The sequence below is a fragment of the Mauremys reevesii genome, linkage group 5 (genome assembly GCF_016161935.1).
Source record: "Mauremys reevesii isolate NIE-2019 linkage group 5, ASM1616193v1, whole genome shotgun sequence".
Classification (NCBI taxonomy): Eukaryota; Metazoa; Chordata; order Testudines; family Geoemydidae; genus Mauremys; species Mauremys reevesii.
In genome coordinates this window covers 12,699,428-12,727,200 of record NC_052627.1, presented here as the reverse complement: position 1 = coordinate 12,727,200, position 27,773 = coordinate 12,699,428, and the positions used below count along the sequence as shown (strand labels likewise).

Here is a 27,773-nt window from a genome sequence, read left to right as displayed (position 1 = left end):
AGACAGTTGCAGACAAAGAGGGTGTGGAGGGACAGCTTACAACCACAAGGAGAGGTGTCAGCCTGGTGAGTTATTCCTCAGAATGGCCAGGAGGAAGCGCCATCCTAATGGTGACTGGAGCAACTGTCATAGTCCCAAAGAACTGGATAGCTAAGACTAACTCTTTCCCATTAATGTTTCTGCGACATTTTGGCAAAGTATAAAGTTGCATAGGTGATGTAAATACCTATTTTTGTGGGTTCAAACCAGACCCTCAAAATATTTATGTAAGTTTTTCATTTACTCTTTTAAATAGTGATAATTAAAGAAGAGATTTAGTAGATCTAATGTACCATGTTCTGATTACCATTGCACAGTTACATTTACAAAGAAATGATATCTCAATAAGGAAGGGAGAAGAAAAAATCCATATTCTACCTTTCGAAAAGCTGCCATAAGAGGCGTTATCTTTCTGTTATCAGCAGCATCTACATCTGCTCCAGCTTGTACCAGTAGCTGGACTACATCGAGATGCCCACCATTTGCTGCAAGCCATAGTGGAGTATTCCCCTTCTTATTCCGTACATCAATGTGAGCTCCCCTAAAAAAGGCAAATTGTTTTGATCAAAAACTGAATCATGCTTTGAGAATAAACAATACACAGGACTTGTATAATTAGGTAATTACCTATTTCAACTAACCTTTTAGCATTAAAATACTGTATTTTATATATGTTTGGCATGGAGATGCTCCAGTTTCTAAAATTGTTTTTTGACCTTCTGAATCATTATAATGATATAAACTTTTACAATACGCAAGCCAACAGTCAGTATGGTAACCTGAGAGCGTGCCAGAAATCCAGACTCAGGAGCTATCTCTGAACCTTTGTTTCTAACTGCAGATGTATCTCAAGTTGTGGTCAGGCTTATAGGAGGGGCTTGCTGACAGCTGTTTCTATATGCCTTCTGCTGGTCTATTCATGAACATGCATTGGTATCTACCCTGGAAATGGCTGCTAATGGGAGAATATTCACAGTAACATTGAATATTACACGATGGAGGGTTCAAAAGATACATCCCTCAACAATGAAGATGCAAGGAAATATTGAGATCAGTGATCTGATTCTTAGGTCTAAGCCTGGTGAGGAAGAAAATACATGTTAGGGTGTAATACAAAGTATAAGGTAAAATTACACAATGTTACATGGTCTGTGAACTATAGAAGAGCAAGACAAAAACATTGAGTCTCCATGCATCTGAAGAAGTGGGTTTTTTACCCACGAAAGCTTATGCCCAAATAAAACTGTTTGTCTTTAAGGTGCCACTGGACTCCTCGTTGTTTTTGTGGATGCAGACTAACACAGCAACCCTTCTGATGAAAGCAAAACAATCAGCATTCAAGACCCTTTAACAGCATAGCTTCAAATCTGGTACCTGCTAATGAGAAGCTCACAGAACTTGTAGTGGCCTTTGTCTGCTGCTATGGTTAAAGCTGTATCTCTCGATGAGGGTACCGGAGGAGCATTAACATCTGCACCTTTGTCCAGAAGAACTCTGCCTACCTCTGCATACCCACCCGAGGCAGCTTCCATTAACGGCGTGAGACCAGTCTAGGTTGATAAGCAGGGGGAATAAGAGAGTTAGTTTTTTTTGTGCGTGTTTTTTTTTTTTTTTTAAATAAAAGCCAGGAGTAACTTCAGCTTGCAGCAATAAGTTCTAAGTTCAAACATGTGAATTTCCATCATTACCTTGCAAGACACGTTTATATAAACTGTTACCAACATTTAAAAGGAAAAAATAACATCACCTGCAGCTGGCCAAGAGTGTGGACCATGCGCTGTGTTATATTTTGGAGACTAAACATGCTTTTGGGGACAAATCCTGGACCTGCGCTTTGCAGCACAAAGAGGTGGAGAAGCCCCAGCTATCATTGTACTAGGCTCCTTACACTAGCCCAGCCAATCTTGTACAGGTTTAGGCATGAGGAGCAGGTAGTAAAGAAGGGATGTTCTGCTGCGGAGCTCATGTAAACGGGTTTCTGCCTGGTGTCTACTGGGTGGGGAGGGAGATAGCCAGACAAGTCTCGGAGAGGAGAAATCCTATTCTAACAGATCCTGTGAGTTTAACTCTTAACTTATGTTCCATTTAGTGGGCAGAGGGAATGGAGGCAACCTTTGACCTGATGAGACCTATCTTCATTCCTTGGTTGACAGCTCCATTTCAGTGCTGTCTGCCAGGGACACTACGTGGTAGATCAACTGACGGAGCTGGCTGGAATATTGACTGTCAGCTGAAAAGCCTTTTCTCTACTGTCATGCTCCACCCCAATGGCTGTCAAATCTGGCAAGGAGAGGAAATGCTAAGTGAAGTCACAAACTCTGTCCCTGGCAGGGGGAGGGATCTGATGGCTGCAGAGTTGCTGCACAGCCTCATTTACGGGGTGCACACATCCGGATTCCATTTCACCTCCACGGCTGTGGAAGCCAGGCAGACTGTAGCGACTCAGCCAACGAACATAGCTTGGGTTAAGATCAGCTTTTAATTTTTAAAAATATGAAGGTCTCGAGAAATCAAGGTTTATCATCATTCTGTTGTTTGTCATTATCTGAAGATTAAATATAGCTCCAGAAGCTAAAACAAATGTTTTTATGTACTGTACAAACAGTGTTTACACACAGACATACACCCAAACCGTAACCTTAAAACAAAGATATTTCTTTTCTTTTAAATAGCTCTATTAAAACTCAGCCCCTTCCTCGTTGGTTTCAATAGGTGCGTGCTATAATCATATAGTTACTGCATAGGAAATACTTACTTCCCCTTAGTTGACTTCCAAGGGGGGAAAAAAAGTCACATGAAACATAGAACTAAGTTCTTAGTATAAATCTGCTTAGCTGAAAGACACATATCTCATCCTGTTCCTTACCTTAGCTCTATGCTCGACATTTGCTTTTCTGTCAAGCAGTAGGCTAACCACTTCAGTTCTTCCTTGGAAACAGGCCAAAGTCAAGGCAGTATTCCTATTGGTCTCTATCTGGGCATTAATATCAGAGCCCATGTCCAACAATAGCTTAACAGCAGCAGTGTGCCCATTCATAGCTGCCAACATTAAAGGAGAAATGCCCAGTTTGCTACCAGTTCTGAGGGGGGAAACAAATGAACAATTTTAATTTTCATTGTCTTTGAAAAGGGTGATAGGAAAATTAGAATGTGAAAAAGGAAGTTATTCAAGTTGAAGGTGGCTGATAAAAGCAAGATCTTCTATAATGTTTGCATTTGTAGGTATTATGTACTTTGCTTTTAGATTATTAGTTGTCATATGAGGAAATTACTTTTTAGCAAAGCTAAGAATTTTGTTGAGTCATGCAATCCAAAGATCAGGGTCATGTACTTTTTCACCATGAAAGAAATTATAAACATTTTGAAAAGAAAGATTAGTTACCCTTGGTAATTCTGAAGTTATTACTACTAGCAAAAATGCAGCTCAAAATAGAAAAAAGTGTATCCATGCTAAACCTGAAAGTTTCCTTTTTCTGAGTAATGAAGTCACAAATCTATTACAGCAGCAAAGAGTCCTGTGACACGTTATAGACTAACGGACGTATTGGAGCATGAGCTTTCGTGGGTGAATACCCACTTCATCGGATGCATGCAATCTATTACAGTAGATCTCTAATCTACCTGCAGCACTGGAAGCGGAACCAGCCCTGCTAATTCAAGATGGATATTAAAGTAATGTACTGCAGAGCATAACAAACTTTGAAACATACTGACTGACCCAAAAGCCATATTACACTTCTCAGCATGTTACTGAAAACCTGCCAAAGGGAGGCCATATCTGTTCATCTTATTACTCAGAGAAAAGTAAAGTAGTTTTCAGGTAAGGATGGATACATTTTCTCATTCTCTCATATGAAGGTCCACAGGTCTGTTCCACTGATTTTAATCACTGTGTACATCTAGGAAGGGAGAAAGTGACGTTACAACTCTATAAATCCATTAGTAAGGCCATTTTCTATTACCGGAAGACTAAAATTGGGAGCACCTTTCTCTCAAAGGAGAGAGTGTTCAATTTGGAAAGCTGTAAGGACATACTAAGTGATGACCATGAGGCCTCTACCGCTCTTCAGGAAGAGAACTCCGACATTAGTGATAAACACTTTTTGCTTTGAAGACGACAGAGAAAAACACCGCATTAGTCACCACTGGAATATTCTGTGGTTTTCTGCCCATTTAACATAGGATGCCCATTTAACACAGCATGTACTATGTTTCTATAGAATGCTGGATGTTTCTTGTTTCAAAAGTATCTATACTCAGCTAGCAGATGGATCAAAGTCAGTAAGAGGATTTTCACCATAACCCAGAAAGGAGTGCTATGTTTTTGCTACCAAACTCATGGAGAGATGCTGGAAGGAAGGAAGGAGAAAGGAACAGGAGTTAAAATGGTGTGGGTCTTCAAAAAGCATCCCTGAACTGTTCCCGTCTAAAACTGGGCAAAAACTAAAGCAATGTAGACTGTACATTTCTTTAAATATTGTATCAAGATTAAAAGCTTTAGGAATGAGTTTTTGTTTCAGACAGTCACCAAAGTGAACTTTTATTTTAGATTTAACAAGCAGGGGGGTAGGGATGAAAGAGAGCACTTGCCTAGAATTGATTTCTGCACCCGCATTTAGTAGGATTTTGATGATGTTCACATAGCCACCAGAAGCAGCTAGACTCAGAGGTGTGTAATCAGAAACGTTTCTGTGCTCTTTGTTTGCCCCTCGAGCTAGCAGCAGCTCCACCACCTGCAATGTTACAAAGTAAGTTACTTTTGATTCTCTCCTTAAAATTGAAAACCTAACTGGAGAAAGTGTTCTAAATGTCTGAATACACCAAAAAGACATGTCTAGAAAAAACAGGTCTCTGTACTGAAAGCAATCCTTTTTAAAAGAAACAACTTGAACTCTTCAATACCATGCCCCTAGCCTCAGAAAAACAAATTATGGTTGCAATTATTTCTCCTAAATTTCATGGGAATAAAATTAAAAAACGTTAATAAAATACATCACTCCACAAAGTTGACAATAGTTTCTGGCTTGGGTAATTACAAATTTGAGAAGAAAAACCCCAGTATGTAATGACATTGTGCAAAGGAAATTTCTTTACTCTGTGGCAGAGACTACAGTGTCCATCTCCAGTTATATGATAAGCCCAGCAAATCACAATGATGTAAGAGTACTTCAGCTACCTATGCTATACCATTTTCTCCATCCCGACAGTGAAGCACTCTTATCCATAATCCAAACGTGGGATGATCAGAGAGCAAATCTTTAGATGAATATGCTAAACAAACATCCGTCATTTTCAGTCAGAGCGCTGAGGTGGGACCAAGAAATCAGTGGTCTGCCATCACCCTATTTTCCCCAGCTACTCCACTGCACAAAACTCTCAGAAGCAGTACAGAATTGTTTCTCTGCTTCTGCACTGAAAGGACAGTTACCTGTTCCGTAACTGGCGTTCTTCAAGATGCGTTGCTCAGGAGTATTCCACAGTAGGTGCGCGTGCTTGCCACGTGCACCGGTGCCCGAAGTTTTCCCCCTTAGTAGTGGGGGAGTGCCTCTATATCGCGCTATAAGGGGAGCTGCACACTCCCCCCACCCTTGGTTCCTTTTTGCCGGACAACTCTGACAGAGGGGAAGGAGGGCGGGATGTGGAATACGCCTGAGCAACACATCTCGAAGAACGCCAGTTATGGAACAGGTAACTGTCCTTTCTTCTTCGAGTGATTGCTCATGTGTATTCCACAGTAGGTGATTCCAAGCTATCCCTGTTGGAGGTGGGTAGGAGTTCACAATAGACCGGGACGGAATACCGCCCTGCCGAACCCGGCATCAGCCCTCGACTGGGAGACGATCGCATAATGCGAAGTGAACGTGTGAACTGAGGCCCAAGTGGCCACTCTACAAATATTTTGGATAGGGACATGGGCTACGAAGGCAGCTCATGAGGCCTGAGCCCTCATAGAGTGTGCCCTAACGATTGGTAGCAGGGGAACCCCTGCCAGGTCATAGCATGTGCGTATACACGAGGTGATCCAGCGGGAAAGACGCTGGGTGGAGATAGGTTGCCCCTTCACCCGCTCAGCCGAGGCAACAAAAAGCTGCGAGGATTTCCGGAACGGTTTGGTCCGATCCAGGTAAAATGCCAGTGTTCCACGTACATTGAGCGTGTGGAGGCGGCGTTCCTCGTTGGAGGAATGGGGCTTAGGACAGAGCATGGGAAGAAAGATACTCTGGTCCATATGGAAGGCGGAGACCACCTTTGGGAGGAACGCCAGGTGTGGGCGAAGCTGGACCGTATCCCTGTGGAAGACCGTATTGGGGGCTCCGAGGTCAAGGCCCTGAGTTCCGAGACACGGCAGGCCGACATGATTGCTACAAGGAAGGCCATGAGAGGTGAGACCAGGAACATGTGGCCAGGGCTTCAAGGAGAGGATCCGTGAGTCGTGACAAAACCAGGTTCAGGTCCCATTGTGGCACGGGAATGAACGGTCAAGGCCCCTAAGGAAACGGGAGGTCATAGAGTGGGAGAAGATTAAATGCCCTTGCACCGGCAGGAACTGCAACCCACAGGAGAGGTCTGATGGACACCCAATGGGGTCTTGTCCCGAGACCGGGGAGCCGCCACCAGCCGTGTGCCTGGAACCGGCAGACTCAGTGTCTTTCACAGCCTGCATCACGTCCGGCGTCGACAGCATCTGTACCGGTGGAGATGTGAGGGCGGACGGCGCCAGGCTGCTCCGCTCAACATGAGTCGGAGGCCTTGAGCCCGGGGGGGACCATGGGCTGCCCGATGTGGGACCAGCCTCCCCTCTTTCCTTGTCTCGGTGCCGCTGAGAGGTAGGGCCCTTTCCCTCTTTCTTGGAGGGGGAACAGTGCTGGCTGGTAGAGGGGGCCTCGCTACGCACCGACAATGCGGCGGCAGGTGCCGAGTCCACCAAGAGTTCCTGAGTTGGGGCCAATGCCGATTCCATGGGGAGAGCACAGAGTCTAATGTCTCTCTCATTCTTGGTCTGCGTCTTGAATGACCTGCAGATCTTACAACTTTTGCTGATGTGAGTCTCACCCAAGCAGCGGAGACACTCAGTGTGTGGGTCACTCCTGGGCATAGAACGGTGACAGGAGTTGCACAACTTGAAGGCTGGGGCACAGGGCATGCCCCGAGCCCGCTTTAACAACTGAAGTAACAATCCAGGAACGGTACCACTAAGGTCGAGTAGAAAGGCTGTAGCAGAGCTGGAGCACAAAGTTCCGACTACTTTCACTGGCAGCAAGAAGGAACTGAGGGTGGGGAGAGTGTGCAGCTCCCCTTATAGCGCGGTACAGAGACGCCACTCTAAGGGTCGCAGCAGCGCTTCCCCAGTACGGGTACTGCTAAGGGAAAAACTTCCGGCACCGGTGCACGTGGCGAGCACGCACACCTACTGTGGAATACACATGAGCAACCACTCAAAGCAGCAGCAACTGTTATTGTAACTCAACAGAAGAGGTATAGTGGGGGGGTGGGGAGGACAATACAAACTTCTTTCTTACAGGTGTGGCTTCCTTACACGTTCATTTGTAATTAAGTGGTCAAGTCCTGCATATTCTGTAGAAAGGTGGACTTACATTCTGCAGGAAGGTTCCTGGTTTCTGTAGCACTCTGGTGCAAGAGACTTAATTCTGTGGCAGTTCCTTTTACAAAATTGATTTTAATTAGCTAAATATGGACAGCAACTGCTAGGACAAATGGTTTCAGACATTTTAACCAATATGTCCTGAACTATTCACTATTCAAGATAACGTTAAAAATATCTACCTGTCTACAGCAATTTAGAATAGGGGCAGCTGTACCACTCATACAATATGGGTACTAATTATTCTTCGGCAGGCATACCCAAAGAGCAGAAACATTCGGTTAAAGTGGTTATCTGTTACTATTTGATGTAGTAGTGGATGGCTGGGATGGGGAGAGCTGACTACTGTCTAGTAGTCTGCTGATATGGGAATCGGTTTTCAAACCCCTTTTGCAAATGTCGAGTCACCTCAGACCAACAAGGTGAGAGTCAAGGAGAAATGCAGGCTCTTCCTGCGTCAGTGCCAAAAATCCCAACCGTCAAAACTTCCCACGTTCTAAGACAATTTCTATAATGCATTTGTGCATTGTCAACACGCAACTCTAGCACACTGAAAATTGGGGGCAACATATACTATTTGAATCCAACAAGAACAGAAACAAAGGAACTGTGAATGACTGCATTAGTCACTTTCAGATTTAATTCAATACAATTTAGCTTTTTAAATTGTAAAGGTATCTCAGAATTCTAAATCAAAATCTCACAGAAACCAAGGAGCCTTGCTCTTGAATTTAGATCTAGCTTGCCGCTAAATACTAGATTATTTCTTATATTCATGTTATAATACATAACCAATCCTCAGTAAGTTTGCACTTCATCAATTTATATGTTTTAATAGCAACAGTCCTTTAAAGTTGGGGTGCTGTGAAAGTCTAGGCATATTTGTTGCCCATACTAGGGAAAATAAATTTGCTCTTAATCTAAACCATGTAATTTACAACCTGCTTCTACAGTAAGGGTGCCTTTATACATGGGTAAATTTCACTTCACCTCTTGTCTTCCCCCTGAACAAGCCAAAGACAATGGCGTGTCCTTGGTTCTCTCAGATTGGGCTTCAATATCTGCACCATTGTCCAACAAGATTTCGACAACACCAACATGACCAGCTGTTGCAGCCAAAATAAGCGGAGTAAATCCTGAAACAGAATAATCAAACATTCTTTATCTCTTTATCTATGTTTAAATCATTAACAACTTTAGTTATAGCAATAAAAAGAGAGTTGGGTCACCATGAATAAAGTCTAAATTAAATGTAAAACTGTACATAATGCCAGGTTCTAAGCATGTAATTGTTTTGCTACATTGTAACATATTGGAGTTCACTTTAAATGGAACCCACATATACCAATATACTGAGATTCCTACCTTTTTTGTCCCTATGCTCAATGTTAGCTCCTCTCTCTAGCAGTGTTTGTACTAATTCTTCATGGCCACCAGCACATGCAAGTGTCAATGCTGTGTCATGATTACTCTCCGTCTAAAAGAAAAAAATTACACATACTTCAAAACAGCAAAATACATTTTCCTTCATTTTAAATTTCCATGGTCATTACTGCATGAAGATTTAAATGTACCTCCTTTACAAGACAAATCTTTTAAAAGCCCAAGAAATGTTTTAAATATCTCTATAGACCTTTTTCTTGTGAAACTAACTATAATCATCCTCAAATTAGATGTTAAGCTTCTGAAATCAGCTCTTTAAATAGAGATTTAATAAGCACCTTCAAGAACTGAGATATATCATATTTTCTGCTAAACTGTTTAATCTTTAAAAGCCCTAATGCCAGTCCTGCAATTTACACTCAAAATACAATATGCATTAAAAATTGTTGCCGTCTAAGAAATGCATGGATTTTATTTTTAATTTTTACCCCTCTATAGCAAATCTACAAATAAAAATTCATTCTCATCCTTATAGCTAGTGTTTCTGAAGGAACTACAGCATTAGGCCTTAGCAGCTGGTAAGCCAGCAGAGGGAGCACAAATGAATTGGCAGGATTTATTTCTGGAGCAGTACTAACATTATTGATAAACACAACAGAAAGGTTGTGAAGGGACACATGGGGGCTGAAGTAAGTGTTTGACAATAAGGATAAAGTTGACAGGTTAAGTCAATTTTGATTTCTAGTTAATAAGAGAATGGATTAACTAGGCCTAGTGCTTGAAAAATGAAAAAAGCCCACAAATGTTTCAAATTTTGTATTTAAATTTTTGAAATCCAGGCCTATGTAACTTTTTTGGAGGATGGGAGGTCTCCTTGATTTTAAGACCCAGAAAAAGGATGACTTGAGAGGCTTTAAATTGCCCTCCTCCATTTCTGCCAGCAGAGTGTGAAATCTTGGCCCAAATGTCTTTAATTCAGTACAAAAAGTTCCCAAGTTTCCTTATTAATAGGAAGGTAAGAACTCAAAAACTTGACACTTCCCAGAAGTGTGCTATCCACAACTGCTGACATTTTTAGCTTGGCTTAGAACATTATGCTAAACAACTGCAGTCCTAGGAGCAAGGAGAGGTGAAGTAAGCTGTGCTGCCAGACTCAAAGTACTGACACACGGTGAAGACTTTCATTTCTTCAAATCCACTGCTTTTCACTAAAAAACAAATCCTTTATTGCAATACTTCTCAAACTCTGGTCCCCAGGAAACATTCTGAGCCCAGCAGTGAGGTTAACTGATCACTCTTATGAGGAAGTCCATCAACTGCTAGAATTACAGAACCACTGCCTTATCAATAACTCCACAGAATGAGCTCACAAATTACCCTAAATTTTGATCACTGGTAAACTAAGTAGGCTATGGGAGCAGGATTAAAAAATACAAGCGGTTCTTTTAAATTTAAATTTTCCCTTCTCTTGCTTTTAACATTTTCTGATTTTTGTAGAATGCATCCACTGAAATAAATTTGTTAGTCTCTAAGGTGCCACAAGTACTCCTGTTCTTTTTGTCTCCAAGTAACCTCTTCTATATGTCCTGTTATTTCTAATTATCTACCATCTTGGTATGATGCACTCATTGGGCTTGGCTACACTTGAGAGTTGCAGCACTGGTGGAGGCTTTCCAGCGCTGCAACTTAGTAACTGTCCACACCTGCAAGGCACATCCAGCGCTGCAACTCCCTGGCTGCAGCGCTGGCTGAACACCTGGTCTGCTTGGGGAATAACGATTGTAGCGCTGGTGATGCAGCGCTGCTCATCAGGTGTGGCCACACACCAGCGCTGTTATTGGCCTCCAGGGTATTAGGAGATAACCCAGAATGCTTTTAACTAAATTACTCTCTTTGTTTTGTTATGCTGCCTCTCTTTGTTTTGTTGTGAACACGGGGCTCCGGGAGCTGCTTATCTAAGAAACAAACACAGCTCCTGTTTGCTGTGATCAATCTGTAACTGACTGAACAATCAAATGAGATATCCTCCTGCCTGCCTCATTCACAGGGGTTGAGTGTTTGCTTGAGAGAGGAAGGGGGGGGGGGGGAAGAGAAAGGGAGTCCGTGCTGCTTATCTGGTCTGCAGGCTGTTTGCAGTTAAGACTAAGGGGTCGGGAAAATTTTCTGATTTTGCAAGACAGGGAGCTACCGGTAATACACAGTGTCCGCTCCAAAAATCCACTCTCTCTCTCCCCCGCTCCCTGTCACACTACACTCCACCCCCCTCTTTTGAAAAGCACGTTGCTGCCACTTGAATGCTGGGATAGCTGCCCATAATGCATCACTCCCAACAGCGCTGCAAATGTGGCCACACTGCAGCGCTGGTAGCTGTGAGTGTGGCCACACACCAGCGCTTTCCCTACACAGCTGTATGACCAGCGCTGCAAACTACCAGCGCTGCAACTCTCAAGTGTAGCCAAGCCCATTGATTATGACATTACCTGTCAGGCCCATACGATGGAGTGATGTATGTTTCACCAAATCCTCCCAGTGCCTGGTTAAAGAATTATCAGCTCATTCAACGGTGTATATGTGCGAAAAAGGAAAAGCTGTGGCGTTTGATGCAGTCTTTTACTGAGATTGTGACAAGACTTTAGATGGAACATTTTATAAAAGGCAGCAGCCATCTCTCTCGGTACTTTTTTTTTATTATTATTTTATTTCTGCTCTGACAGCAAATCCTTCTAAGACATTAAAAATCAGTTCCTGGCTGACATGTAGCAGAACAATGTGGCATAGGGCAGAAAAAACTGAAGTTTGGTACCAAGTTCTGTCGTCTGTTACCCAAGCTAGCAAGTACTGGGAATGCCACAGTTAGCACAATATTAGCAATGGATCCGAGATGATTACGGAGATAAGGTTATGTTGATTTGCACTGACCCTGCCAACCTAGGAGCCAGGCTGACGGGTTGTGGGGAATTATTTTGCCTGCTGATTGGCAGAAAGCCAATGAAAAATATCTTGGGGTAAGATTCAAATACCTGTTAGATAACTAAGGATATTTCATCAGAAAATTTATCATTTAGTGTAGCAGGGTGAACCTCTGCTCCTGCCCTGAGGGGTTTAAAAAGTGGCCTGGCAGGGCTTGAGAGCTGCGGCTCTAAAAGCTGGGCTGATTGGGGAAGTGGCTGCAGCTGGGCCACACCCCAATCAGGCTACAGCTGGCCCCCTATAAAAGGCTGGAGGCCAGAAGCCCAGACAGTCTCTCTCTGCCTTCAGAGAGAGAAGGGCCTGGCTGTAAGGAGCTTGAGACTGGATACTTGAGTGAAGCAGGGCTGGGGAAAGGCTGAGGAGCTGGGGAGCTCCAGCCTGGAAAGCCCCAGGCTGCGGCCTAGCAGTGGGCCAACAGGTACTGGGGGTTGCAGAGGGCAGCCCAGGGGTAGGCCACGGCAGCAGGTCCAAACCCCTTTGCCTGTGATGAGTAGGCTGATACTGCAGTCTGCCCCAGAGTGTGGGGCTAGACAATGACTGGCAGTAGCCAATACTGAGGCAATGTGGGGATAGTGGGGGGGGGCTCCCCAAGGAGGGGAGACCCAGAGAGAAAGAGGTTACTGCCAGGGGCAGCACCCCATGTGAAAGGGCACCGGGTCCAAGGAGGGACACGGGGGCCTGAAGACAGGCGGATCACCAGCCTGCAGAGGGCGCTCCAGCACTGGACAGAGCTAATTCCCGGAGTCACCAGCAGGAGGCGCCGCAGGGGTGAGTCGACCCGTTTACACTTAGTATCGCACAAACAAGAGAAAGTGAAAACTAAATGATCAGTCACCGAACAAAATGCCTGCGTTTTTTCCCACCTATTCTGTAGCCCAGATGAGAACACATTGCAATTGTCCTGTTGGATTATGCAGGATTTTATATTCCACCAAATCATCTAGAACGCAACTAAATATAAATCAGAACTGTTTACTGATGGTGGTTCATTCATTATGTAGAAGCAAATACCTTCACCACCACAATTATTCTGCACTCATTTCAGGCTTACCTGTGCATCAATATCTATGGCAGGGTAGATCGGTAGCATGGCTGAAGGAGAAATGATAGGACTTGGAGCTGGCGTCTGAGGTTGGGAGACGGAAGTTGCAATGCTATGGGTAGGAGTGTTTGACATTGCAGATGCTCTTCCACTCACTGCTGTTAAACAGAATGACTACATTTAGTAAAAGTAAAATTTATCCTTCATATCTGCAACATCACAAGTGGACAATGAAATACCAGAAAAATCTTGAATGCTTCTTAATAACTTATTATTTTTTGAAAATATATCACATTTAAAACCTCTAATTCGTTGGCCTTAACAACTCTGACAACTAAAAAACTAATTAAAGAAATAGACGGTATGAGAAATGTGTGAATGTTAGGTTTGCGGCATTTTCTGAAAGCCACCTCTGGAAAAATATAGCACTTTTCCTGATCAGACACTTTATTCAAAGAGGTATATTATTAACTGACTCAAAAATCCATGTCATTAAAAGGAGACTGGAGCATATTCAGAGTAACTAGGTACTTAAAGCTATACAGTATATTTTGGCTAACTATGGGTCCTGGAGGTCATATTCCAATCACAAGGTATTAACGCAAAATAGCAACAATGTGGAAGCGCCTGATCAATCAGAATTGATCAACTGTAAACAACTATGTTACATGGGGGGGAAGTTGAACATTTTTATAAAAATCATTTTGCCAATGGTATTGATTAAAAGTTCTGGCAAAGAAAAAAGAGCCATCAATAAATACTATTTTTGCTACATCATATCAAAATGGCATAATTAGAAAAATATTGCATTCAGAATGCTAAAGAACCTTTTGCATTCAAGATGTTCCAGTTTCTGGTAAAGCATCCTTTAAAATAATACGTTCTGTGTATACATTTTTAAAGGAATTAATGGATTTTTCTGCTCTCCTTTTTGATGTTAGTGAGGGTCTTTAGAACCTCACTGATTATATAGGAGAGCTATGAAAATGAGGATAGACAAAGTGCTGTCAAATGCACAAAGTAAAGGATTTGAAAAAAAAATTTCAAGTATATTTTTTGAATAATCTTAGGTGTTATTTGTAGCTCCAGTAATTACAAAATTTAGAGAAATGCATTTTTCAGATTGACGGTGTTCCTTTACTACATACTAGATATTCCTGCATAGCTACTCCATTGTAACCCCTACTCAAAGTTTCTAACGTTTTAAAAATTGTTCTTTGAAGTGGGTTTAATAATTGGGACAGGTGCCAGATCACCAGCCCTGCACACTGAAGTCCTTTATTCAGCAGTAACATTGTGGGCAGCAGCAATGCAACTTTCACCACAGCATCCCACCAACCTGACTGAGCCTCAGTCCAAAGAGGCCAATGTTTAATCTCTGTACTAACTCAATTCTTGGCCTTCTTGCTGAAACTGCCAACAAGGGAGACAGCAAATGTCAATTATGATAGAAAAAAATGGTAACCAGCAACTTATTTCATACAGATCCAATGAACAATCTTACCAGATAATGACGACTTCTGGTCACTATCAAACCAAGTTTTACTCATGACTTAGAGGGGGAAGTCTGTGCCAGTCCCAAAGCCATCCAATTATTCATTCTTTAACTTTCACCTAAATAGCTAAAGAACGGCAACTGGCATCTTTAATGAAGAGGAAATCAGTCTCCCATAGTACTTTGTTACAAATTTATCACTGGGTATGGAGACAATTACTGGCATAAGACCTGAATCCAAGATAATTTGGCCCAAAGTTGAGGTGCACAATATGACTGATTTGAAATTAAAGATAATATCAACAAGAGTTGTGGTTTCAAGGAATTCTAGTTCAGGGAACATCCAAAGGTTTCAGCCCAAGGTATTCACGTTCACCAGGAGTCTTTTTTTTTTTAAACTTAAAAGCAGCTCAGGTTCATTATCCCTGTTATATAAAGGTTTTACCTAAAAAAAGAATAGCTGTGGTTTGATTTAGAACAAAAAAACGCAGGAAATTCAGAGTTAGAGCTCTTGCTCCATTTTTTGTTCATTATATCAGAGTAAATGTGGGTCAGATACTGAAATTTTTCTAAAAGCCAGCAAAAAAACGCCAAGAACCCTGAACTCTGAATTTACTACCTTTTATGGGTCTGAAGAACAGAACTTTTCAAGCAGCACAAAGTATTTTAATTCCTAAAAAGTTAAAGACATCTTTGAAAAAAGTTTGATTCTCACCATATCAACATTTTATAAATGAACCATCTTTTCTGTCCAGTGGTACTGGGGGCACATTGTAAAGTTATAAGAGATTGAGTACTCAAGCTGGCTGCAAGATGATGGGAATCAATGAGAAGTGAGTAATCCACGCACCAGAACCAGAAAGCTTCCAATGCTGAATTTAATACCATTACCATAAAAAGGGTCATTAAGAACCATAATTTCCTCTTTAAAAAAACAGTTCCAAGTTATGAGATTTTCAAAGACATAAGAAGTTAGTATTGTGACCCACTACAAGATAAAAGGCATGTTAACTATTACAACTAGGGGGAGGGATCGCTCAGTGGTTTGAGCACTGGCCTGCTAAACCCAGGATTGTGAGTTCAATCCTTGAGGGGGCCACTTAGGGATCTGGGGCAAAATCAGTACTTGGTCCTGCTAGTGAAGGCAGGCAGGGGGCTGGACTCAATGACCTTTCAGGGTCCCTTCCAGTTCTATGAGATAGGTATATCTCCATGTATTCTTTTTTTAACTGACACCACCAAGGTTGTTAGGCCTAAAAATGGACCAATGTGGAGTATTATTATATTCAGTTGTTTCTAATTTAAGCCATGTACCATTTTTCACACTATTGTTGCTGCAGTGAGGAAAAAAATGTAGAAAAACCAACAACCCTCTTCCCACAAGAAACTTTACGTTAAGAGTTCATAAATGAAGGGTTTATACGCATGCTAACGAAGTACACCACGAATACGCACGCTGGTTTACAATTCTTACATTATTATTTTAAATATGCTGCAGCAATAAACTGAGAAATATATGGTTCATATCCGTACAGTATATTTACTAAATGAGACAAAAGGTAAAGATGTGTTAATTTTTAGGTCTAACAATCATGAGGGTGGTATTCTAGGTGCCGGGAAAGCTCCTGATCGGGTTGAAATGGTCATTCAAATGCATCACCCCAAAGGAAACCAACAAAAATCCTTCCCCTAAAGTGTTCTAACAAAGGCTAAGCAGCATTCGATAAACTACGATGTCTTCATACTATCTTCACGTCACTGCCGTGACTACTTGGCCCACTTTACTAAAGTGAAGTAGTATTTTTAAATTAACTATTTTAATGAAGAGTTTTATTGACATCAGGGCACGTTTTGTCATCTATCATAGAATCATAGAATCTCAGGGTTGGAAGGGACCTCAGGAGGTCATCTAGTCCAACCCCCTGCTCAAAGCAGGGCCAAACCCAACTAAATCATCCCAGCCAGGGCTCTGTCAAGCCTGACCTTAAAAACGTCTAAGGAAGGAGATTCCACTACCTCCCTAGGTAACCCATTCCAGTTCTTCACCACCCTACTAGTGAAAAAGTTTTTCCTAATGTCCAACCTAAACCTCCCCCTCTGCAACTTGAGACCATTACTCCTTGTTCTGTCATCTTCTACCACTGAGAACAGTCTAGATCCATCCTCTTTGGAACCCCCTTTCAGGTAGTTGAAAGCAGCTATCAAATCCCCCCTCATTCTTCTCTTCTGCAGACTAAACAATCCCAGTTCCCTCAGCCTCTCCTCATAAGTCATGTGCTCCAGCCCCCTAATCATTTTTGTTGCCCTCCGCTGGACTCTCTCCAATTTGTCCACATCCTTCTAGTAGTGTGGGGCCCAAAACTGGACACAGTACTCCAAATGAGGCCTCACCAGTGCTGAGTAGAGGGGAATGATCACATCCCTCGATCTGCTGGAAATGCCCCTACTTATACAACCCAAAATGCCATTAGCCTTCTTGGCAACAAGGGCACACTGTTGACTCTCATTCAGCTTTTCGTCCACCGTAACCCCTAGGTCCTTTTCTGCAGAACTGCTGCCCAGCCATTCGGTCCCTGAGCAAGCAAAACAAAATGAATTCCCTACCTGCGCTGCCTCTTTTAAATTTTCTGACTGTGCTGTTGTAAAGTACAGCTAGATATCTGTTTCAGTAGTTAGGTGAACATCTACTACTGGATGTTAGGGAAATGAAGTGATTTTCTTTCAAGTCACATTGAAATTAGGAACACTTGGTTTACAGATTTGGCTGTAGGGCCACACACACTTCTTTCTCCTATTGAGATGTAGCTTTAAATTTTCAAAAGCATTAAAGCTGATTTTCAAAAGTTACTTTTCAAAGTTACTTAGAAAGTTAGGTTTTTAAATCACTTTTGAAAGCAGCACTTTGATGCTCGACACTTTTATTTGCCATGAAGACTGAAGACATTGCAGTATTTCAATTTTTATATTTGATTTTACCGGGTACTGCCATTAGGAGGTCTACTTAACTAATCTTCACATTGGACTCCTTTTCCAGATCTTAGATTTCCTCTGGATTTAAAGGGACATTCCTTACAGTTGACATGTTTTACCCACAAAAACACTAAGTTGTACACTTGTAAGATAAGCACTTCAAATATTGCAGGAGAGAAGGAAAAAAGAAAAAAGTTCACAAGTATAAATAAGTCCAGTGATGGATGTGTAAGATAAAAATCTGTTTTAGAGCAATAGGCTCTTACCAAATAGCTCATTTGGAAGGTAAGCCTGACATTTTAAAACCATGTGCTCATATTTGAGGAATGTCAAAGTGTATTTCTTTAACTAGCTAATATATCTGTCCCTCTTGACTCAGGGGATACTACTATGCACTTTTTAAATTTAGCAAGAATGGGGACTCTTTGTATCAAGAATGATCATACTATTCATTTAGTTTCTTTGAATTTTTGAAATTTTGTGCACTATGCTGAACAGTAGTAATTTTCTTAGTGGTATTCTCATTACTGGGCCCACAATGCTGTTCTTGTGCAGTAAATGTCCCTTGCAATGCCAACTTAGAAGGGTAGAGACATTCTTTCGTGCTGCACTGCTGTAATTTGAGATGTGAGACTGACGGCCAGATTTTTGTTCTCTTTTTCTCAAATGGATTTAAAAAAAATTTAAGATCTTAATGTGACTAATTTATTTTTTGCATTTCAGGTTTCTCCAAATATTCTAGCAGAAGAGTCTAGTTTTCTGAATTTAAGATTAAAAAAGATGTTCCTAGAATACATTTTTAATGGATCTGTGCACACAGTCACAATATGCCCGGAAATAGGAACTGGAAGACATGTTGTGACTATGAATTGGCAAATACAATACCACTCTTAAATATTAACAGATCACATGGAGCCTGAGACTCCATAACATATCAATGTTCCTTATTTTACATTTATATTAGTTCTTTATATTAGTTCTTTTAGGCTTTTTCATGCAGTTTTCCAGCATAAAAGGTAAAACAGATCACATTACATCAATTTCTTTTCATGCAGGAAGTCCATACCTTTTAGTCAATGGACCAATAAAAATGTAATTAAGTTGTGTTTACTGTTCCTTTACACAGCAACTCCCAGATCATGCCATCAATACATACCAAGAATAATACAGATATCTGTATATTTATAATACTGATAACCTAAGTAAGTTAAAATGCGATTGCAGTAATTTGCTCCTTCTAATGGGAGTACATACCTCTGGGAGCATTTCTAGAAGTTACAAGAAATCTCAGGATTTTGACATTATATTCCAATCTAGGGTACTTACTTACTGTGTAGCATCTGTCAAATCATTTATCCTTTCCTATGACCCAATTTAGCCATTTTTGAACTGTAAATACAACTTAATGATCTCATAAGAATGTTTTGTGAAGCTTTAATTTATTGTTTGGAAAATGTTTTGAAACTCTTGACTAGAAGTCATGTACAATGTGTTAATTTTCTTCTCTTTTCAAAAGTGTTGAAGGCAACCCTCAATATGGAAAACTGCAAGAAATCTCTGAGTGCAGCAAACATCTCCCAGTAGCAGAAGGCAGGGAGAAGGTGTAACAAATTAAAAAGAGGTACTGACAAATTGAAATGCTTGTTTATTAAAACTATACATTAATAGTATTTACATGCTAATGAATTAATAGACTGCATATATAGCCTTAATATTTAAAATGTGTTTATTTATAAGTAAACTGAAATGATTCTTATTCATCAGGATCTGAACTAAACATTCATCACAACAGCATGAGAGATAATGACATCAACATCTCAAGTGGAAGCAGGGAGGTGTCCTTCCTTGCCTTGTCAGAAAACTCTTGCAGGATGAACAAGAACCCTGACCTCAGGTGTTAGTAGACAAGTAAAAAACTATTTTTCAAATCATTTGTTTTTAACATTTGTCATTTTTAAAATCAGCTACATATTCTGTTATTTCTAGTCTACTCCTGAGAAATGCTGAAGAATCAACAATTGCCACTGATAGCTGTGGGTACCTCTGATTTTTTTCATTGTTACCTTAGTTTTAAATTTCTCATTAAAAAAGGAAAAATTTTAGAAGTCATTTCATCAGTTGACATTATAAAAGTGGTTCCACTTTCAGTCGGTTCAAACTTAAGTAATCAAGGTGAAAAACTGGTGACTTTCCATTTGATGAGACAAATGTCAAAGACATGGTGAACTAAATTTCTGGTGTAACTCAAGTGACACAATCCCTGAGTCTTAGGGTATGGCTACACTGGCGATTTGCAGCGCTGGAAAGCCTCCACCAGCGCTGCAATTAGTAAGTGGCCACACCTGCAGAGCACTTCCAGCGCTGCAACTCCCTGGCTGCAGCGCTGGCTGTACACCTCACTCAGCATGGGGAATAAGGATTCCAGCACTGGTGCTGCAGCGCTGGTCATCAAGTGTGGCCACACACCAGCGCTGTGATTGGCCTCCAGGGTATAAGGATGTATCCCAGAATGCTTTTATAAATTACTCTCTTTGTTTTGTTATGCAGCCTCTCTTTGTTTTGTTGTGAACGAGCTCTGCGGAGCTCCGTTGAGCTCCTGTTTGCTGTGATCATCTGTACCTGGCTGTAAACAATCAAATGAGAGGCAGGCAGGGAGCGAATGAAACAGCGGTGAGTCGTGTTGGCTGCAGGCTGTTTGCAATTAAGAGTTAAGACTAAGGGGTCGGAAAGATGTTCTGATTTTTCAAGGCAGGAAGCTAAACACACAGTGTTGGCTCCAAAAATCCCCTCTCTCCCCCCGCTCCCTGTCACACTAGACCCCACTCCACCCCCCTCTTTTGAAAAGCACGTTGCGGCCACTTGAATGCTGGGATAGCTGCCCATAATGCATCACTCCCAACAGCGCTGCTAATGCTGCAAATGTGGCCACACACCAGCGCTGGCCCTGCACAGCTGGATGACCAGTGCTGCAAACCGTAAGTGTAGCCATACCCTTAGTAAGTCAAACATTCCATGGAGAGACACCATGAAGTCTCTGGGATACACAGCAGATACGTTCTAGTTGAGCCAAATTAATCTCCAGTATTGTGGCAGCTTGAATTCAGACTTCGCAACTTAAATTGTACAACATTTTTGAAGTTTACCTATTTGTACTACGTTCCCTATTTACAAATAAAAATGGGTTCTTTTAACATTAGTGGTTCAGAACTCTGAAATTTAATTTAAACAAACTCAGACTAATCCTGAAAACCTTCCACACGTGCAACTCCCACAGACTTCATTGGATATTGCAAACACACAGCTTGTAGAATTGGGACCACATCTGGAAATGGGGCTGTAATAGTACCATAGTTTCAATTGGGGCCAAAGCAACTATGCAAAATAAGATGGCATTTTGCCCCTCCAGCATCCCAACCTGTCAAATGGGCAGTGGGTAGCAAAACCTCCAATGGGAAGTCAATCCTTTAAACTAAAAATGTTTACTTACGATTACTGAAAATTAACTATTATTCTAAAGCCTTAAGGGCAAGGATCAGTATACCAAAATTGTTCACTGTTGTGGTAGTTAGAACCCAAACCAAAAAAAAGAAAAGAAAGTTGATATACCCTCTACTAGCTGTAAGCAAATCATAAATTATACCTGCTCATAACAATATAACCCACCTGCCATGATGTCATCCAGCGTGTCATTGAGGGTCTGAGCAGGGCTGGCTACCATTAACCCTTGCTGAGTTTCTGTCAGAATTCCTTGCCCCAGCCCTGCCAGCTGTGCTTGGCCCAACACTGGCTGTCCAACTATAACACCTTGAAGTTCTGTAAGGTTTGCGATGGACCCTGGAGGTAGAGAACCTGTTGCCAGAGGCAAAGCTTGCGGCATCGCCAGAGGCTGAATAGGTGCAAAGCCCATCTGCACAGCAGTTTGCTGAGGATCATCCTTGAGCAAGATGGGGTCCACCTGCTGTAATCGTGCATAGTCCCCCTCTGAAAGTTGTTCTCCAACCCCAACAGGAGTCAGTAGTCCCAGATGCTGGCAAGACTGCTGTTGCTGCTGCTGCTGAAGCTGAATTCTTTGCGCTTTAACCTCTAGATATTGCTTTTTTAGCTGCTGCTGCGTTTTCAGTTGTAACTCCCGTTCTACTTTCTGCAGTTCCTCCAAAATCTTTTGTTTCTTCTGAATTTGTTCCTCTCTCGTTTTGTTCAATTCCTCAATCTTCTCCTTGGTAAGCTGATCAGCATGTGCCAATTCCAAGGACTGCAGTTGAGCATTTTTTTCTATGGCTTCTTTTATCCTCTGCTCAAGCTCTGTTAACTTGCCTTGAGCCTCTTCTACAATGCTCTCTGGAGACTGATTGGTGATGTAACCCTGTACATCCTGGTTGTTTGCTGGCAAATGGCTGCTGGACTTTTGTTTAGAAGCAGCTGTGTGAAAAAGAAACCCCCTCAGAACCAATGGAAGTGCACATGAATGGCATCCTCATTACAGAGCTACTGTTTGGACATTTAATGGCCAACAGTTATGCACCAAGGTACTGTACCCATAGAAGGTGAAAATGTACAGTAAGACCTTATGAAGAAAACCATATCTTGCACGTTACGATAATTATATCAGAGGTTAGCCTGCAAATCTAACAGAGGATTACTATACATAATGTAGAACAGTTTTGTACATTATTTTTTAAGGCATTTGTTCCAACAATAGTTAAACGTTGGAATAGAAAATGATTGCCTCAAGATGTGTGGTATGCAAGTGGCCTGATTAGATAACACAAAAAAGAAAGGGAAGGAGATACTAGCCCTCGACCTGATATTTTGTGTTTTGAGATGGTATCAAGTCATAAATGCAGGGAAAAAGGCAAGAAACCAAGCCAAACTATTATTCGATGGGTAGGGTGTTTGTTTGTTTGTTCTTAAGAATCAGCTTTGTAAAACTGACTTGGTAGATTTAAAAAGCTGCTAATCTAATTAGGAATATTTAATCCCTTCACACTGGGAGTCCAGCTTTATCAGCTTGACATTCAGTACTAAACCCAATATTAAAGCATTAAAATATGAATTAATATGTTCTGATTGGACATCTATTGTGTTTAGGTGTTCCACACAGAAGACATGAATTTGCACATGTTCAACCCAACTCCCTGATCAGGAGTGTGAAAGAATTCAGTCTTCACGTAAGAAAGGACAGTGCTCTGTGTAGTCCAACAGATTTATAGTGAACAAGTCCATAGTGATTAAGCCAACACTGTACCATCTAAATGTTATAAGGAAAAGTGATTAATAGTTCAGAATGGAAGGGAAATTAAAACCCAGTATTTCTAACTGAGGAAGTACCCATTTTCTTCCAGCAGAACTTAAATTGTAAAGTATTACAAGCATATACACAGTATATATTTTATTATACACACACAAACACATGTGAACTACTGGTGGTCCTTGATAGAAAAAAATATTCTGGAAATCCTTTATGTAAAAGTGCAGCAAAATTTTTTAGATAACATGCCCAAATTGGACACCAAATTTACACTGAGTTCAACTACTTTGCAAAGAGGACCCAAGTCACATTTTACAGCACAAAATCAAGAAATTCTGCTTTTAAAATATAGTCAAACCTGTACCTAGACTACTATCTTAAGGAGATGTAATTCCAAATCAACTACAATATTACTGGTAACTGTGATCAATGGCAATTATTTCAAAGTTTTTACTATTCGATACTGGTTGACAACCTACATTTCACATTAATCTAGCAAAACCACACATTATGTAATATTTTTAGAGAAGCAGATTTCTTGAAAAATTCCAATTTAAAGAAGTTAGATGGATATTTAATGTGGGTGAAAACAGTTCTTACAAAAACTAAATTAATTCCCTTAACTGATTCCAGAAATAATTATTGTCTACAGGAACTTGTCAACTAAAATAAAATTGAAAGCAACCCTAAATCTTCTACCTAGACAGGATTTTTTAAAGTAAGCTGCAAAGCTACAACTGACCTTTATTTCTGATGGGAAGGGTTGTGGCGACATTAGCAGGGGGTTTGTCAGGCTCCTGGGGTGGGACGACCATGGGCAGTGCCTGCACTGGTACACGAGGAGCCTAAAACATTGGACACCAATAGATTACATTTCTTTTCTTCCTATATGCTTAATATTTATTGAAGTATAACATCTAGTTAACAAATAGATAGTGTTACAAAAATGGCATGCATAATATATATAAAATACTGTTTAACACCTTTTGAAATGTTGAGTTCAGTGCCACTAGTTGTTAACAGTTCCAGACTACTATTAATATGGGTCCTAAGCACTTCACTTTCCTAGGCCATGTCTACACTAGCAAGCTTACAGTGGCATAGCTATACTGATACAGCCGTGCTGTTTTAAGATCGCTCATGTAGCCGTTCTGTGCCAACAGGCGAGAGTTCTCTGTAGACATAATAAAGCCACCTAAACAATCAAAAGTAGCTACATTGGCAGGAAACACTCTCCCGCCGACATAGCACTGTGCACACGAGCACTTATGCCGATGACATTTATGTCGTTCAGGGATGTTTTTTCACACTCCTGAGTGACATACATTATGTAGACATAAGGGCCTTAGTATAAACAAACAATGTAGACATGGCCTTAGTATAAACAAACATTTTAACAATTTAAACATCATGAACATGGTAACCCATAATAAATCTGCAGTGCAAATTTAAGTCACAGTTGGCTGCAAATGAAGGTTAAAAGAGCACTTCTTACTGAAGTGTTTTGGATTGTTGAGTTCTTCTTCCTTGTTTTTTCAGTAAAATTGACAGATTGAGAGGAAAAAGGCAAAGAATTACCCAGTAATGCTACCAAAGGATTTTCAGTTTGCACTTCAAATTGTTGCATCTTTTCAAAAAAGCCCATCTAGTAGCCTACAAAATGTGCTAAACCTATGTTTCCAGATATTTTTCATAGTTTATTTAGTGCATATTTTAGTACCTTAACTTTCAACAAACTAAGTATGAACACACAAAAAAATGAAATCACACCCTGAATTAGCTCTTGCATCTTACCCTATTTAAATCATGGGATGGTGGGGTCAGCTGGGTGGCATCAGGTGCAGGAGCAGAAAGCAAGTTATTTGGATAATCCAGCAGGTAGCAAACCACACTAGTATGACCACCTTTAGCTGCCTCTATCAACATAGTTGAACCATCCTAAAGAGAAAAAAAAGGAGCACACTACTTTAGAAAACCAGGTGTCCGAGAAACATTATATTATTTTGTTAGCTTAGAGACATCTCTACATCATATATTGAAAAGGCATGTTGACAGGCTCACTGATAATTTTGTGCGTTTTAAACAATTTTTAAGACAATTAAACATTTTTACAAGAGTATCTTAAAACACAAAGGCATTAACATTCTGAAACTATGAGAATTACATAGCAAATTCAATCTAATTTCTTGGTGCAAGAATTCATGACTTACTGTAGATAATACACTCACTCTCCCTCAAACAGTGCTATACACTTAGGGCTTGCCTTCACTACCACGCTCTGGTGAAGACATTGCGTCGATGGGAGAGCGCTCTCCCGTTGACGTAATCACTCCACCTCAACGAGAGGCGGAAGTAGGTCAGCGGGAGAGCGTCTAAGTTGATGTAAGGTACGTTGCTCAAGGGAGTGGTTTTTTCACATCCCTGAGAGACATCACTAACATCAACTTAGGTGGTAGTGTAGACAAGCCCTTATAGTGGCAAGGGTTCTCTTGGACGATAAGGATTTCATTTAGCACTATCAGAATTTTTAATTTTGAGAGTGATTGCTATAAACTTTCATTACATGTATGTCAGTTTATTTAGTCAGCCCCTACACTTATTTCAAACAGTAACCAGAAGATTAGTTCAGAAGACAAGGAGAAAATACACATGCTAAAAATACTTACTTTCAGTCGGTGTGTAGGATCAGCTCCATGAGCTAGCAGTAATTCCACAACTGCCAAGTGACCTCCAGCACAGGCCAGCGACAATACTGTATGATCATTGTTAGCTGTGGTCCTATTCACATTTGCTCCTTCAGTGCAGGAAGGGGAAGAAAGAAGGATGGTGGGGGAAGAAATCACTTCATAAAAAAATGAACTGTAGCACTTGTCTTTCACCCATTCCTGTTCTGGAATCAATACTTAATTCCACATATATTAGACTAATATGAAACAGCAGCTTTAAAAATAATTAAATGCATAAATCAACTTCAAACGTATTTGATGGCCAGAAATGTTAGAACAGACACACTGACTGTTACATAATTTGCTGTATTCAGCAAATTTGATAATATGAAATTATAACTGTTAACACAAAAGTCTCATCAGCTACATAATGGATACAAAAAGGTTACTTTTACTAAATAACACAGGGAAGATAGCATAAATATTAACATTCCCAACCAAGAATGTGAATATGTCTATATTACATGCATGGACCTAATGTGATTGTGTACGTGATGCTCTTATTCAAGATCTGTCAGCAATTTTGTTGTCAAAGTGCCTCACTTTATGACTGACATGCTGCAGAAGCCCTTCCTAGTCACGGGCAAGCAGTGATTAATTCCAACTGTGCTTTCTCCCATTCACATCTGCGAAGGGATGATAATGGGGCAGGATTAGGGACAGCAGGCCAGTCAGGTTCCATACGAGGAGGAGAGGAAAACTTGTAACTGTAGCTGCTTGGGAGATGGAAGTGGGGTTACTAAGGAGCAAGAATGACCACACATACCATTGCTAAAATTAGACTCCTAAATCAATATTTAGGCACCTGATTTTTAAAAGCGTTGATCACCCATTAGCTTCCACTATCTTCAATGCAAATAAAACACTAGGGCCTAAAGAAGGGGTCTAATTTTCAGAGTTCCTAAGCCGTACCACAGCTACCAATGAACTTAATGGGAACTGCAGGTGACCGGCACTGTTTAAGTACCGGGTACCTCACTTTAGGTTGCCAAGTTTGGAAGTCCTAGTCTCCATAGCCTAATGGCTTAAATATTTTAACTCAAGGTAGAGTGATTAAAATAACTTGAATGTAATTGGAAGCAAGACTATAATGTCATTATAAGTCCTATAATCATTCCATGTTCTTGTAAGAAACACTGTCAGTTTTATATACAATATGTCAATTGTATGGACAATCAGGAGGATCAAATATCTTCTATTTAATAAAAAATAGATCAAACATATGAGCAGCAACTCAATATCAGTACATCACAACATACAGTGAAGTTTCTCATGCACTGCCTGCGTTGCAAAAAGGGGCATGGTTAAGATAAATGATGTCCAGAACCATAATTACATTATAGATAAAATTAAGCATAAAAAAGTTATCCTAGTACTAGCACCTATATTTAAATTACTGGAAATCTATATAGAATATACATTACATACACCGTTGTCTTCAAGTCATAATTCTTATAAAAGCATCAAAGAAAAACTTCATGAACTCACCTTTGCTAATCAAGAACTGAACCGTGCAAACATGACCTGCTCTTGCAGCTTTCATTAAAGGAGTTCTTCCACCTTCTGATTCATGTTCCTAGACAAAATATGAAAACAAGCTTACAAGATTATAAAAGGGCAAGTTTCTAAAGGGATCTAAATCCAGACTGCATTTTTCAACTGAAATAATATTGTCACAAATGACTACATTTTGATGTTTAATAACCCAATAATATCCACAAACTGCCTGACTTAACTTGATGACATCTGTAGAACAGGGATAATACCAACTCACCTCTGTAAAGAGCTCGGAGATCCTCGGATGAGAAGTGTAAGTATTAAAACGTTCAGATTGTAAAGTCCATTTTTAATTTTTTGGGGCTTTTTTTAGGAAACGCATTTCCTTATTAATAAGCTTAACAGTTAACTTCATTTTATGTGCAATTATTATAATGCTATACAGGCATTCTCAACAGATGCTGAACATGGACAATGTCTCTGTTTACCTCAATCATCTTTATTCCATTACCTAAATACAGTTTAATAGTTGCTATTGAAGGGGGGGGGGGGGGAATAAGGTTTTTCACTTCTAGCATAACAGAACCAGCTGTTTTCTGGTACTAACCAGAATGTGGAGTGGATCATTTCTGCATTTTCATTTGCAATACTTCAAATAAATGGACACGGCAGCAGTATTTTTCTGGGGTTGGAACAGCTTTGGAAGCCAGCCTAAAGCAGTGGTCTCCAACCTTTTTATGCACAAGATCACTTTTTGAATTTAAGATCAACCCAGGATCTACCCCACCCCGCTCACTCCA

At 40.7% G+C, this 27,773-nt stretch overlaps 1 protein-coding gene and 1 long non-coding RNA gene across 8 annotated transcripts in view; one reads left to right on the top strand and one right to left on the bottom strand.

Moving 5' to 3' along the window:
• Nucleotides 1-19,532, top strand: part of LOC120407206 — a 28,188-nt gene extending 8,656 nt beyond the window's left edge. The window contains exons 2-3 of the long non-coding RNA XR_005599838.1: nt 19,019-19,123; nt 19,267-19,532. This is a non-coding gene — a long non-coding RNA (uncharacterized LOC120407206). The remainder of the gene's footprint in view (nt 1-19,018; nt 19,124-19,266) is intronic.
• Nucleotides 1-27,773, bottom strand: part of ANKRD17 (ankyrin repeat domain 17) — a 128,964-nt gene that overhangs the window by 26,297 nt on the left and 74,894 nt on the right. For 5 of the 7 annotated variants that reach the window (XM_039542732.1, XM_039542729.1, XM_039542733.1 and 2 more), the window contains exons 11-22: nt 26,965-27,052; nt 25,417-25,544; nt 24,545-24,688; nt 23,493-23,595; nt 21,166-21,921; nt 13,047-13,195; nt 9,008-9,119; nt 8,633-8,778; nt 4,630-4,772; nt 2,906-3,119; nt 1,414-1,589; nt 418-580 (exon numbers count right to left, since the gene is read on the bottom strand). In XM_039542732.1, the coding sequence (XP_039398666.1) occupies nt 418-580; nt 1,414-1,589; nt 2,906-3,119; nt 4,630-4,772; nt 8,633-8,778; nt 9,008-9,119; nt 13,047-13,195; nt 21,166-21,921; nt 23,493-23,595; nt 24,545-24,688; nt 25,417-25,544; nt 26,965-27,052 (2,322 nt within the window). The remainder of the gene's footprint in view (nt 1-417; nt 581-1,413; nt 1,590-2,905; nt 3,120-4,629; nt 4,773-8,632; nt 8,779-9,007; nt 9,120-13,046; nt 13,196-21,165; nt 21,922-23,492; nt 23,596-24,544; nt 24,689-25,416; nt 25,545-26,964; nt 27,053-27,773) is intronic. The other 2 variants (XM_039542728.1, XM_039542734.1) reach the window with 2 other exon arrangements.